This window comes from Nomascus leucogenys, chromosome 1a, assembly GCF_006542625.1.
Source record: "Nomascus leucogenys isolate Asia chromosome 1a, Asia_NLE_v1, whole genome shotgun sequence".
In the NCBI taxonomy this organism is placed as follows: domain Eukaryota; kingdom Metazoa; phylum Chordata; class Mammalia; order Primates; family Hylobatidae; genus Nomascus; species Nomascus leucogenys.
Genome location: NC_044381.1, coordinates 9,181,586 through 9,196,484, shown reverse-complemented (window position 1 = coordinate 9,196,484; position 14,899 = coordinate 9,181,586). Strand labels below are relative to the sequence as shown.

The 14,899-nt window shown below is 36.2% G+C and overlaps 1 protein-coding gene across 37 annotated transcripts in view; it reads left to right on the top strand.

Annotated features, from left to right (window-relative positions):
- The window catches only part of PTPRD (protein tyrosine phosphatase receptor type D), a 2,318,035-nt gene that overhangs the window by 2,225,084 nt on the left and 78,052 nt on the right, over nucleotides 1-14,899 (top strand). For all 37 annotated transcript variants that reach the window (XM_030814138.1, XM_030813761.1, XM_030813755.1 and 34 more), the window contains one exon: nucleotides 2,130-2,253. In XM_030814138.1, the coding sequence (XP_030669998.1) occupies nucleotides 2,130-2,253 (124 nt within the window). The remainder of the gene's footprint in view (nucleotides 1-2,129; nucleotides 2,254-14,899) is intronic.

Sequence of the window (14,899 nt, the reverse complement as noted above, 5' to 3'; positions counted from 1 at the left end):
CCATATGATAATGGGTGTTAAGTATTATAATTTTGGTATACTGTACAATGAAGTTTCCATAATTTGTTCTCTAATTCCCATGTTATATAGAGGAATGACTCTGTGATTTCTCTTCATGAACTTTTCTCAAAAACATTTATTCATCAGTTCTATTCATTTGCTTAAATAACATCTGTTGGACCACTTACTGAGCCAGGTGTAGTGTAGATGCAAAGATGACGAAAGCTGCATAGGTAGGAATTTAGAATTTAGGCTGTAGGTCACACAGAGCCAGTGGAAGTTAGTAAACAGGGAGCCAACCTGTCCAGAGCTATGCTTTAGAAAGACAACTTTGGCAGCAGTACGAAGAGTGGATTGGAATAAGAGATTAGAGAAGGGATTTCGATCAGACAACAGATACCAATGTTCTGGATGTGGGAAATAACAATGAGATTGCAAATTTGAGAGATTTTTAAGGCAGGCCTTCATCACTGAGTGGAGCTGTTCTGTGTGGACATGGTTCAAGGTTGACTTGAAGGCTTCCAACAGGACATCTGAATGCTTCAATACCTTCGACTCATAGCATGCTTGGAGATAATTAATTTCTGCAAGGGAGATGAAAAATTTCCCCGGAAGAGCAAACTAGAAAGTCCCTTAATTACATTAGTTTTCAGACTCTCAGTTATGAATAATTATTAATATTTTCTTGAATACTGCTCAGCGATTGACTATTTTGTATATAGATTAACACAGGCTAAGAAAGGAAAAGAGTTTAATAATCCTTAGCAAATTAGAGGCTGAAATCTATACCGCTGAGAATTTTAGAATGCTTGGAGGCTATTCAAGACCACTAACAGACTTGACTTTTGACACTTGTGAGTTTACTGTTGTGCTGAATTCTGTGCCTTTTGACAGAAAGTGTGCACATCTTTAGTATTTTGATGCTGTTGGGGGTATGTTTTACTCCCAACTTCTGCATATACACATAAAGGCATGAAAAATACCCAGCATCAAAAATAACTGCTAAAAATTCTGTTAACAGAATATCTTTTATAAAAAAAAAAAATCACCTGGGTATAAACCTGTTTTATCATTCTTGAAAACTTGATTTTGATCATTTAAAATCGTGTTTGTGTAATTAAGGAACTTGTGTTTCCATATACCAATGAAATTATAAATCTTAAATGTTATCAGTATCCTATGATGAAAGAAAAAGTATTTTGATTTCCATAATCTCTCAGGAGATAAACTCCCCTAGAGTTTTATGATCAAACCTGAATTTGGTCTTGAAATGATGATTCTACTTAAATATTTTTAAATTATATACTTTATATATCTGTTTGATATTTATTTTAGATTGTTGAATAATTTTGGTTGAAATGTACCATCAAAGAAAGGGATAAAATCAGAAAAAAAAACTAATATTAAAATCAAGAATAAAAAGAAGCAAACTATAAACATAACACATTATAATAAATAGAAAAGATATAATGATAAATGGAAAAACAATTTATCTGCAGTGGGTTATATGTTATTAATCTGAGTATTAAAGTAACTGAACTCCCTTCTTTACTGTTCATGTTAACTATTTAAATTGTACAATTTGCCTTGTAATATTGGTCGTAGTGTGTTACAGAGAAACAGCCAAAACCTTAAGTTGCCATTAAGTTGTGAACATGTAGATAAAGAATGAACAGTAAAGCCTGTGTCCATTGAAGCCAGTGAAAGACCAGTCAACTTAAAGACTCAGCTTAGGTCCAGATAGGAAAGAGTAGGGAAGAATAATCAATATAAAATAAGGTTTACAGAACCGGAAGGAATATTGAACCAAGATAACTTGTAAACTACAGCAGCAGAGAGGGAAATGGGAAAGTAAAAAATAAGAACCTGCCTTTCCAATATTAACAGAACATCTATATTGATTTCTTTTTTCATTTGAGTCAGTTGGTGACTATCACTGTTGCTGTGATGATTAATCATTTTTTGTTATGCACGTTATATTAGTGTTCAGCTTCACAGTTAGGATCATCTTGATGAAGTATGGCTTCAGAATTTTCCTTTTAAATCATGTTTATTACTTGTGATAAATGCCTATAATCTGGTGGTTTTCAGTATTGATTTTGTGTATACGTGTTGTTTTTCTTTTAAAGTCAATTGACCCTGGCCAGCAGTTCACATGGGAACATTCAAACTTGGAAGTAAACAAACCAAAGAATAGATACGCGAATGTAATTGCATATGATCATTCTCGGGTTCTCCTGTCAGCTATAGAAGGTAAGGAAATGCAGACATCACTGATACCTTTATTTTCATGGATTTGAGTATGTGCATGAGAATATTGTTTTAGTGAGATTATTAACCATCTATGAAAGTAATTAAGATGGCTGTGCATGGTGGCTCATGCCTGTAATCCCAGCACTTTGGGAGGCTGAGGCGGGTGGATCGCCTGAGGTCAGGAGTTTGAGACCAGCCTGGCCAACATGCCGAAACCCCATCTCTACTGAAAATACAAAAACTAGCCGGGCATGGTGGTGGGTGCCTGTAATCCCAGCTACTCAGGACGCTGAGGCAGGAGAATCACTTGAACCCAGGAGGCGGGAGTTGCAGTGAGCCGAGATCATGTCACTGTACTCCAGCCCCAGCCTGGGCAACAGAGCGAGACTCCATCTCAAAGAAAAAAAGAAAGTAATTAAGATTCAAACATAGCTTTTTCCTAATTTTTCTTTCTCACACAAATAAATTATACATAGGCCACAATATCCCGGACACCATATGACTGAACTGCATTTCTCATTACCTTCTTGCCTTTACCCTAAAGATTTGATAATGTAGTTGATATTTTATATGGGAAGCAAATTGAGGTTGCCCATTTTAGTGATGGTTTTTGGTTGTTATGAATGAACAGGTGATTGTCAGAAGAGGCCCATAAACTAAATGGTTATTTTAAAAGGGGAGAGGGGATTGTTTGCTTGTAAATAAATCTGGATATCCACTGGGGACTGTCTAAAAGTTCAGAGTTGATAATGTGGTGATTAATATAAATTAAGTATGTTGGAAATGTCTAATTTATCTAATTTGTGGACTGCTTGGTAATCTATCTCTTAGAATTGCAGTAAGGAATATGTTCCAGAGGGAATGATTGTTCCTAAAAGATGAGGATTGCTCTTCAAATCTATCCAGCTTCATTAAGGATTCATGACGGATCATTTTTCCAATGATAAATCCCTTTCATGTGGCATATTAAAACAACTAGAAGTTTATCTTCAACACACAGTATTTCATTAGTTATTCTGGCTGCAGGAGCACATTGGATTGGAAAGTCCTTAGAAAATAGTTTAGGAGGCCACTTAAATCTGTCCCTCTAACAGTCAACCTGGGTCACCGTTGGCACGTGCCATGTTCACCCTCATTAGTGCCCAGAAGAGTTTTATGGCCTCTTCATACTAGAAGGTTCACTGTTTACATTCTTGAAGATATTTTAGAAAACAAATAAATTATAGTAGCTTCAGACCCAGTTATTTTAAGGACTTTATAGTTGAAAGATATTCATCTGTAGTTGTTCGAGTACCTTTCCCTTTTTCTGCTTCCAAAATCTCTGATGACTACCGCTTTATTTTATAACTCTCACCACATCTCCTACCTGCTTCCTCAATGTCCACAATTTATTTGAAGGTGAAACCGTTTAAAAGCCTTCTCAGTAGGCACCATAGGCTATTAATACGTTTGTTTCCAGTTTTTTTTGGGAAGAAAAACTATCTTTCAGCATTTGAACAATACTATACCTGTGGCCCGCCTTACCCCAACATGGCATTGTTTTGCATAGATATATTTTGTAAAATTCTCATAATAAATTTACTTTGGATGGTGGAAAATACTATAATCCCTTTTTTAGGCACCCAAAGATACTAAGTGTTCAAGAGTTAGCCTTTTTCCACCCTGAAAACAATTATTTAAATTTATTAAAATTTTGCCAATACTAGGGTCAGGCATAATAATGTCAAATGGGTAATTGCTTCTTTTCAAATTCTGTTTAAAAGCTGTAATTAATATATGTGGATGATTACCTTACATTTATCTCTATGTTTTCCATTTTAAACTGTGAAAAAATACAGGTTTTCTGTGGGGGGTCTCAAGTCTCTTAAATCATCTCCATAATAAATGAAAAACTGAGTCCCAAATAGCAGAGAGAAATCTTTTTTCCATTAGCAAAAGCAAGGTAAATTATTGAAATAAAATAAATGAATGTAAGTTGAGAATCCATTTGGCATCATCTCGCCTGGGGAACTTGTCAGTCTGCCTTTGCTATATTGTAGCATTGTTTCTACTAAGAATTAGGTCATTCGATAACTACCACTTCCCTGTACTTTTGCTCACTTTGTCATTATTTTTCTTAACCTGTTATTTTCCACATCTTAACAGTAATGTATATTGAGGGATAAAAAATAAACCTCCTTGTATCTTTATTCTGATGGTTGGAAACTATGCACATTTCATTCCTATGCTGGTTTTATAAGCAAAAGCACTTGAATCACACGAAAACCTGCCTTTTTATAGTGCTGTGTTCACAAATACATCCTAAATCTAGAGCTGACCTAACATGTTAAGTGTTATGCAAAAGGTTAGAAGCATTTAATTGAAGTTTATGAGCTATAGAGAGCTTTCATCTAAATTACAACCGTGAGTGGCATTTTATCTTCAACTAAGCACTAACCAGCAGGTATTCATGAGGGCAGTCGATCATCCTGTATCTTAAACACAGAAGAGAAAATACCAGCAACTGGAACCACAGAACCACTAATTGAGGCTTCTCCTCTAAAGACAGCTTTGATAATACAGGGCCAGCTTTTAGTATATTGAAATATTAAGTGACTTCATGCACAATTTATAAAACTTAATGTGCTTGTTTTGTGTTCCAGCCAATGTTACTAACTTAAGTGACTTTGACTTTGGTTGAGAGTTTTAATTTGGGTGTTTTTGTTCTGTTCTCTCAGTGGTGCTAGTTACTCCTTACATTATTTTGCAAAGTGATCTGACAGACATTAGAACAACAAAAACTGCAAGTGGCCACAGTGATTGATGTTGTCTTTATATTTGTTTAGTAGAGCAAGTGTATATCCTACTTCCACTGAGAGAATAACGGGGAAAAATTAAAAGAATCAGGAATTGTATGTGGGCAGTAATGTGCTTATTGAACTTTTTGAAAATAGTGACACTTGGTGACATCTTTCCAAATCACAGTCATTTTATTTAGGCTAGGAAAAATGCAGAATAAATTCAAAAGAGTCCTAATTACAAAACGGTTTCAATTGTTTAATTATAGGGTAAGCAATATGGAAACAGAATTGAATTTTTGACAAATCCAATTACCGTTGGCATCCCCCCTATGTTTAAGCAGTTCTTAAGAGAAAATAGTACTTCCTGAAGAAGAGGGCAATAGGATATATTTTAATGAGTTAAGATAAATATTTTCTACAAAAAACTCGCTAGTATGATGGTACGTGCCTGTAGTCCCAGCTACTCAGGAGGCTGAGGTGGGAGGGTTGCTTGAGCCTGGGAGGTGGAGTTTGCACTGAGCTGAGATCGTCCCACTGCACTCCAGCTTGGGCAACAGAACCAGACCCCATTTGGGAAAAAAAAAAAAAAAATAGGTAAATATTTTCAAATAAAGACCAAATGGAAGCTAATACTTGGATATGCATAAACAGAATATATAATATTATGCTTAAACTTGTAGACTCCAAAGTTGTTCAGAAAGTATATTTTTATTAGGAAAATGGACAAACCAAAAGATGAAGAACAAGGAAATCTGAGGTTGGGTCACTAACTAGCTAGGTAACCTTGACTTCTCTGAATATCAGTTTTCTTAGCGGTAATCTCTTTCATTTCTGACTTCTAAGAGTTATCTCTATGTAGTTTCCTTATCAGTTGTTTTACTTGCTGTACACAACAGTCTAATGAAGCAGCATTGTAAGTATTTTACTAGATATGTAGGTGTTCACGTTTATAGATGGGAAAACTGAAGCTCAGACGGGATTGGCCCAGAGTCATACAGTCACACAGAATATAAATAATATAACTCACAAGAATCCAGCTGTTCTGATTCCTGGTCTGGGGCTTCCACTTTCCCACATCACTCATTAATACTTTCCTACCGATGCAGGATGTGACAGTGTCTTAAGTTACTTAGCATGGGTGGAAAAGCTCAATCTTATCTTCTTGCCTAAAAATCTATTTTATCTTTTGGCATTAGCCTGATGGATAACACAAATATTAGTTTAGAACTTCATTTCCTATTTCCTATCTCATTTCCTATTTTATGGCGTGACTAACCTGAGGCAGGGACACAATATGGGAATCATCAAATGCATCATTCAGATGGAGCAGAGTCAGTCATAAGATTGCAGAACAAATGTCAAGTGCATGTAAACCTAACGATAATACAGGTGATCTGCTTACCTCAAATATTGTTGTATGTATCTTTAATTTCTTATTGACCAAGGAGTATCAATTAGTGGCAGGTTATTTATTATAATGCCTTTTAATGAGCAAAAAATAATTATTGCTGTCGTGGATAAAAAAGAGGTTGTTGTTCTAAAGTATAATTAATCTTCACTGCTGCCAGTACTGTTTCCATTAGTAGTATTATAATTAACATTTTGTTTGTTTAAAAGCCATATTGACATGGATTTTTAGAAAAGTGTTAGCCAAGTCTAAATATAAAGCAAAATTAAAATTCTACTTTTCAATTCAACAACAAAGACAAGACATTATAATAGATATGATTATCTGGTTATCTATTACGTGTCGAGCACCATGTTATGGAGGCCCAACCCCAAAAGCTAGTTGTCGTGATCTGAATTTACAGATGAGGAAATGGAAGCGTTTAAAAAGTCAGCAAACTTAAGCATGATCAATAGCTAATGAGTGACAAATTCAAAATACTAATATATGTCAGTCTCAAGGCAGCTGTTCTTCCCATTAGTCTACGCAGGCCCAGAGCGGCTTTTGAAATCGTAATAGCCCTGCCTGTGTACATCAAACCTGATTCAAAACTGATGGCTTTTTGGCTGGGAAGATTGTGTAAGAATTTTCAAATACACATTTTGAAACACTTATGATAGAAATCTTAGAACTAGAGGTCTTCAGTTGTGTTCTTAGACTCCAGTCAAAATGAATTTTTCCAAAGAATAAATGACACAGAAATGATTTTCAGGTGTGTTTTTATGTTTGTTTGTTTAATCTCACGTTTTAAGGTATATTGGGAAGTATACTGAATAAAGAGACAGAAAACTGAAAACTGAATTTCAGTTTAAACAACAATGTGACCTTGAGCATTTCACTTAATGCAGTTAACATTAACTCTTTGGGAAAACTGGATCCTTTTGATAATTTCACGAACATTTAAACCCCACTTGAAAACACAGAGCAGTTACATACTTTATTTGTACACTAATTTCAGAAAGTTCGTGCATACACACTCTCTTTTCAAGCCCATTCTCCAGTTTAGGAAGAACCTATGACTTAGTGTCTTTTGTTGTTTTCTTACAAAACAAGGATGTGTGAGACCATTTCTACCATCTGCAAAATTCCAAACATTGTTTCTAAATCCTGAGATCAAAAGATGATAAGTAGGCAAATAAATATTAAATCTTAGACAGTATGAGATTAGCTTCTTCAAGGAAAAAAAAAAAAAGCTAGTGGGCTTATTCTAAATAGGATTACTGGCTACTATGTGACTCTCACCAAAACAGATTTAAATGGTTTTATCCATGAGAGGGTCAGAACTGATGAAGAATAAACCTAGTATGTAATATGCATTCTTTAACACTAGCGCTTATTCATCTGATTTTTTTTAAAAAGCTTAGTAAAATAGGGATCCATGTGTTAGTCCGTGTGTGCTGCTATAAAACAAAATAGGACTGGGTAATTTATAAACCATACAGATTTATTCCTCGTAGTTCTAGAGTCTGGGAAGTCTAAGATCAAGGCGCCAGCAGGCTTGCTTTCTGGTGAGGGCCCAGTCTGTCTACTTCCAAGACGGTGCCCTGTTTTGCTGCATCCCCTGAGCGAAAGAATGCTGTGCCCTTACATGGCCAAAACGATAGAAAAAGGGCAAACTTAATCTTTCAAGCTTTTTTATAAGGATCCTAATCACACCTATGAGGGCTCTGCCCTGACGACTTAAGCATTTCCTAAGTCCTCACCTCTCAATACTATCGCATTGGTGATTAAGGTTAACATACGAATTTACGGGAACACATTCTGATCAGAACAGTGTGTTATTTTTTTCTTACAGAAAGGGTCATATATTTAAAGTTCCAAAACATAAATACATTTATTCACTTCATCTCTTTAATAAGTAAAAGTAAGTACCTTCTTAGGAGGGCCTATATGCTGCTCAAGAACCTCTTTCCTGATAACGCATCCTAAGCTCTGCTTGCTTCTGCCGAGCTTGCTTGGACAAGTTGCTGAGCCTTGCCTTCCTCATCTGTATAATGGGATTATTAATAGTACCTACTTCCTACAATTACTAGGAGGATTAAATAAACTAACATATGTAAATCACCTAGAAGAGTGCCTGGCACCAAGAAAATGCATAATAAATATTGGGAATTGATAAGATTATCTTTAGTGTTATGCGTTTTTTTAGTACTACAGATAGGCCCTTTTAAGTGCAGATGAAATTTCTTTGATATGTGATCTATGGAAAAATTAATATCCAAATGAGAAAGCTGCATGTATTTGAAGTACTCTGTGATGCAAAAGAAAACACTGGTGCTTGATAAATGGAAACCAGACCCATAAAAGCATTACAGATTTCAACAGGGGCTATCTATTCTTTTTAATGGAAATTCGAATATATATCATCTGCTGTTTGATTTGCAAAACAGGAGCAATTCAAAAAAATCCAAGCATAAATAATATAGATGATGTTACAATAACTTGATTATTTGTGAGATGGGCAATTTAGCACCTTTAAGATGAGAAAGCTGCTCACATGGAATCACCACCTCTAAGATAAATCCAGTTAAAAATAAATAAATAAAGACAAGACACTACTGCTTTTCCTTCTGTAATGTTATCCACCATTCGCTACCGCACTAGTGCTCTATGTTTCAGTTGTGTCTTAGCCTCTCTTCTGCAGTGTTCTGTGGGTAAGTCTACAGCAATTCATTTGAAATAGCTGTGAGCACATGCTAACGTATTGTCCAATTTCACAGGGTAGCCATGCTGTAAAATATGTTTTTCTTTTCTTTTTTTGGGCAGGAGGCATATCTGGTAACCGGATGTATTTTCAATAAGTAAAACAAAACCAGAAAAACCTAGGAAAATATGTTAATACAGTCTATCCAACATTTTCTAATGGACTGTTAGTTATAGTGAATATAAATGTTCCATATGAAGTTCTAACATCAAAACAATTACAATTATTTCACCCAATAAAGAAGTCCTTTGATAGTTGCTGTGTGCTCCTCCCCATATTACCTCAATAAATATGATCCCTTTTTCTCCCTCCGGATTTCTCTCCCCCTCTTTCCCAGTCACTAGTGAATAGTTTGTTGGCACCTCATGTTTGTTTTATCTTGCTCTTGAAATTCTATTTAAGGTGCTAAAGGAAATTTGTCCCATCCCTTAAAAAACTCATTTGAAAAAAATATAAATCCTGTCCAATTATTGATTGAGTTCTTTTTTCTCACACTCTTCAGAGCATCAATCATTGATTTAGGCTGATAACATGGTTTCTGTAGCATTTTCAGTTTTTCTGTTTTCAAGTTAATTGTTTACAACTGTGATGAAGTTTAATCATTTTATTTCAGGGTACTTTTTAAAAAAATACATAAAAGCATTTCCTTTTTTTGAGCAGCAGTGAATAGACAAATTTTTATAGCTTAATTTGTTTTAAATAGAAAGCTAGATAGCACTTAGCCTGGGAGACCTGGAACAGTTTCACAGGATGCTTGCAGTCTTTCTAAGAGCTATCTAATTAGAGCTGTGTAAATGGTATCTTTCTCTTACATGTAGCCAAGCATGTGCTGTTATATCTGTTATTCCCTAGCTCCTACCTTAGACTATACCTGCTGGTGTTTCTTACGCAGGAAAGAGAAAAAGCATTTTTAAGGGCTGGCTGGCTGTGTTGTTTTTTACTTTACCCTTGTTCTCAGAAAACTAATCGAAGAGTAAAATCAGAAAGCTCTGGGAGTGAGTTTATTTTTATCTCTATTGTGCTTAGTTCATTGGAGTTTTTTTTTTTATTGTATATCTATGCAGCTTACTCTAATGAATCTACACTTCATTACTCTGAGGCCGTAGATAAACCTACATAATCTATGGTTCTGTTTTTAGAATATAGATACAGATAGTAGATTGCTGGGAAATTGTAAAAGAGTTATTTTTATCCTGTCTGATAATTTTTTTTAATGTAGAAGCTAGAAAGGGGCCTTCCAGATTTGGAATTACTTTTTATCAGTAGGGCATTAAGAATAAGCAGGCTTTTTCCATTTTTACATCAATCATAATAGTAACTAAAATCCGTATGACATTTTGGAAATTTCACATGTATTGATTCATTTAATTCTCACAGAGGTGTTGGTTCCAGGACTTTTTGATTATGATATTCATATTAGTGATGAGGAGACTGAGCATCTGAGTGTTTCCTACACATAGAGCTTCTGTAGTCATGTCTCATGCTTGATTGTTGAGTACTTCATTGCTTGATGAACCTCTATAATAATTGCCTCCTTATTAGTATAAAGCTAATTGGACCACAACTCCAGGATGTGGCTGAAAGTTAAGCTTCAGTGGCCTCAGGTCTACTGTATTTTAAGGCAAGTTGCTGTCTAACCAAAAAGCGTGCCCCTCTATCACAGGTGCTGATAATTCCCCAACTCATGTTGCTGATACTGCAATGTATTCAAAGACAGTTCAGTCAGCCGTCTACTTTCCTGTGTCCATTCTCAAAACTCAGCCCCCTCAGCAGTGTGGGGATATGGAAAATCAAGTAGAGGAAGACATACATTAATGAGGAGTTGCAGGTTGGGTTGAAATACTCTGAATATCATCTGTTTCTCTGTTAGCTCACTGTGGGGTTCAGCCACGATGCCCACAGAACAGGCATGCTTTTAAAAAAAATTGTGTGTGTTTTGTAGAAACTTGGAAAGACTGCAGCTATATCAGGGGATACCCTGGCAAACAACACTGTTTCTTTGCAATAAATGTTTGCTTTATTTGGTGTGTTGCAGAAAGAATCCTTCATGTCACCAGCTCTGATGCAGCCATGTGTGGCTGTTATTGAACAGGTGAAGGGTCAGGGGAAAGGCCTGTGTCCTTTAGAATTTAATCAATTTACTTGTAAATTTTTATTAATTTTGTTTTCCTCTTTCCTGTTTTCTAGTTTTTCTGGAGACGGCAAAGTAAACATTTTTGCCACAATGTTAGTTGTAAAATTGCAATCTAGGTCTTAACCGATATTAACAGCAATATAGTATCATTATGCTTTTTCGTTTGTGCGTTGGAGTAGAGGAGGGGCCATTATTTACCAAATGAAAGGTAGATTTTGTGCTCTATTAGGTCTTGAGGACTTCTGTCTTACAACAACGAACAAACTTGTTTGCCAGAAAGCAATTTCTTTTTGACACAGTCCTTACTTTATTAGGGATTTATAGAACTTAAAGAAAATAAAAGTACCTGGGATTTGAAGCCAAATTGTGAGTTGGAGCAGAGTGCAAAGACGCTCAGCTGAACATCCACCTCCATCTCTGTAGTGCAGCAGCATCCGCTGGAGCCACGGTGGGATTCTGCCTTCCCTCCAAGGCTGCCTCTTAGTTATTCTCACCCCCTGAAGTCCAAGGAGAGCTTCTTTCCATGGACAGACCACCTAGTACCACTACTTCCTCTTGTTTTTTGTTTATTTTTTGCCCCATCAGGTTCCAATCAAGATGTGAAGTAGCAGCCTCACTGAAAAATCTCATCTCAGCACATCAAAGGTAGAAGCAATAGGAATCAGCTTGAAAGAGCATCAGAGTGCGTTCCTACCTAATCTGAGAGACACAAAGCCTCTATTTATCTTAAAATAACTTCACAGAGATTTCTGAGTCCAAGAAGGTTAAGAATAGCACAGACAGACACCTTATTTTAGAACTCAAAAGGACTGGAGAGAATCAATTTGTCCAACACATCTTGTTTAGCAAATAAACAATTATAGTTCTGGACAAGTTGAGTAACTGGCCAAAGATCACAGAGTAAACTACCAGCAGCCCTAGACAGGAGTCCAGGTTTCCTGGTCAGTTTCTCTAAATTCTTAGCAAGTGCTTGCTATTGTCCCAAGACTTTAAAATGCACACATGACTTTACCTGCAGTGTAATGTGATGCAAAATTGTGATCATTCCCCTTAGGATTACTTGATTTCACAAAATAATTCACATACTATTTTGCATCCTGCTTTTTCACTTAATGTCAGGGCTTAAGGCTTTATTATAAACCCCTCATCATTATAAACACCCCTTCAACAAGAGACATCTTTTCAAATCAAATTATCTTCTGGCCCCAAAAATCAAATCCATAGCAAGTTGGGTGTTCGTTTGCTTTTTTTTTTTCTTCTTGGTGGTTTTAAAAAATCCACATGGCCCCATTATTCAAAGTCTATATCCAGGCTCATTTTTCCACTGAAAACTGTAACTAGCAATCAACAGCAAATAAAATGCGAGCCTAAAACTTGCCTAATTCTGTTCAAATAGCTGTTTGCTATGGCTTGTTGTGCATGAAAAACAACAGAAGCACAGCTCTACCGATCATTCACCTCATCACAATCTCTGTCGGCTTTACAGGTTTGTGTTTACAGCCAGGTTTAGTTAGTCCAGAACACAAATACCCAGTATAAAGCATGTAAGTAATGTTTTTAAATGCCACAAGAAAGAACAGTTCATTAAACTGAGGAAATACACTTTAACCCAGGAATGGAGCATATTGGTATAATATGAAGTTAGAGGGTCTAGCCTTAGGTTTCTCATGTGTAAGATTAGAAGGCTAAACAATTACTTATGGGGTTACAACTATTGACATCACTGTTATTAATTAGAGAATGCACATGAAACAATGCATGAGAAATCATGAAAACCCACTCAGTTTTATAAATGCAATAGAACCATGGATTCCTAGGAAAGAACCAGTCTTAGAGGTAAGCTGTTCTTGAACAAAGACACTAAGACCAACTGACTCCAAGAGAGTTCCTGCAGCAGGGCCAGTGTGTTCTAAAATTTTGCCTGTGAGGAGCAGAAGGTAAACATCTTTGCCATGTTCCTCTTGTTTTAATAACTCCTTCCCCAACCAAAAAACAAACAAACAGAAAACCCAAAAAACAAATCAAGCACTGTTATTCTAGTATTGGAGGAAGGTCTCCTTGACTCCAAGAATGAAAAGCAATCACCTAATTTATAGTAATTCTATACTCTTTCAGTACTACATTTCAAGTTATATTTCCATCCTTCATAACCCCAAAGGAATTAAGTTAATTCTCACACACTTCTCTTGGATTAGAAGTGCACTCTGATTAATGTTGCATTAGCAGAAGCAAATCATTTTTTTGGAAAAGTCAGGGAATTGAAAATTAAATAAACAAATATGCACTACTTAGAGAAAGTCACCCCTAAAAAGTGGAAGAATGTTAGATCCAGCCTCCCAGCAGAAACATCCTAATCAAGAACTACTGAAGAAGCATTTCATGGCACCAAAACATTTGGAAAGCAGCATATTGTTTATTTTCACAGTGTGGGTTGAAAAGTCTTTCTAAATACGTCACATTAAAAACCAGAGTCTCATCTACTTGAAATGGACTGCTGATTAACTTTAGCTTCCAATCTGGGGTTAATATTTTTAGGACACGCCACCATCCTTTCTAAAATTTTTTCTCCTTCATCTTTCTGCACAGTGTGTTATATTGGGTTTTATGAATACAGGACTCTTTAGATCTTAGAGCTTCTGGAGAACATTGCCATCTCTCTTATCTCCACATTGCAGAGGATCTGTGAGAGAGAAACCTGAAATGTCTTTTCACCAGAGTGCTTAAAGAGATTTGCCAGAAGGAGACTTTCATTCCATGTACTACCTTCTTACAAATAGGTATCAAAATACAAGAGGAACCTCAGCATTATTCTCAGGATATAAAGCACTGGCTTAATAATTTGCTCTACTAGGTATTCGATTTTGTTTTCAATTACGTATTTTTCAAAATATTAATTATTTATCTTTTATTGAGACAGAGTCTTGCTCTGTCGCCCAGGCTGAAGTGTGGTGGTGCAATTATGGCTCACTGCAGCCTTGACTTCCTGGACTCAAATGATCCTCCCACCTCAGGCTCCCAGGTAGCTGGGACTACAGGCATTCACGGCCACATCCAGCCAAGTTTTTAGTGTTTTGTAGAGACAGAGTCTCTTTGCCATGTTGCCCAGGCTTGCCATGTCCTGTTCTCAATAAATCTTCCTGCCTCAGCCTCCCCAGTGTTGGAATTACAGGCATGAGCCACCACACCAGCCTAATTTTTTATTTATTTATTTTTTTTTGTAGAGACAGGGTCTCACCATGTTGCTCAGACTGGCTCAAACTCCTGGGCTCAAGTGATCCTCCTGCCTCAGCCTCTCAAAATGTTGGGATTATAGGCATGAATTACTATACTTCACCCAATTCCTAAATTCTTAAAGCATTTAGTGATAGTATTGATTCCTGGTGCCTAGTAGTTTTCAGGCAACATTTTTGTATTCTTATCCTGGAAAGTGCAATCATTATTCAGTAGCAGCCTACCCGCTCCTTGTTAAACAAAAATAATTTATTATTCAAACTTGAGCAGTATGCAAAAAACCCCGATTCATTACATGATAACTGATTAACATTTTTACGCAAAGAGGGTTGGATGGGTCTGATTTCCTG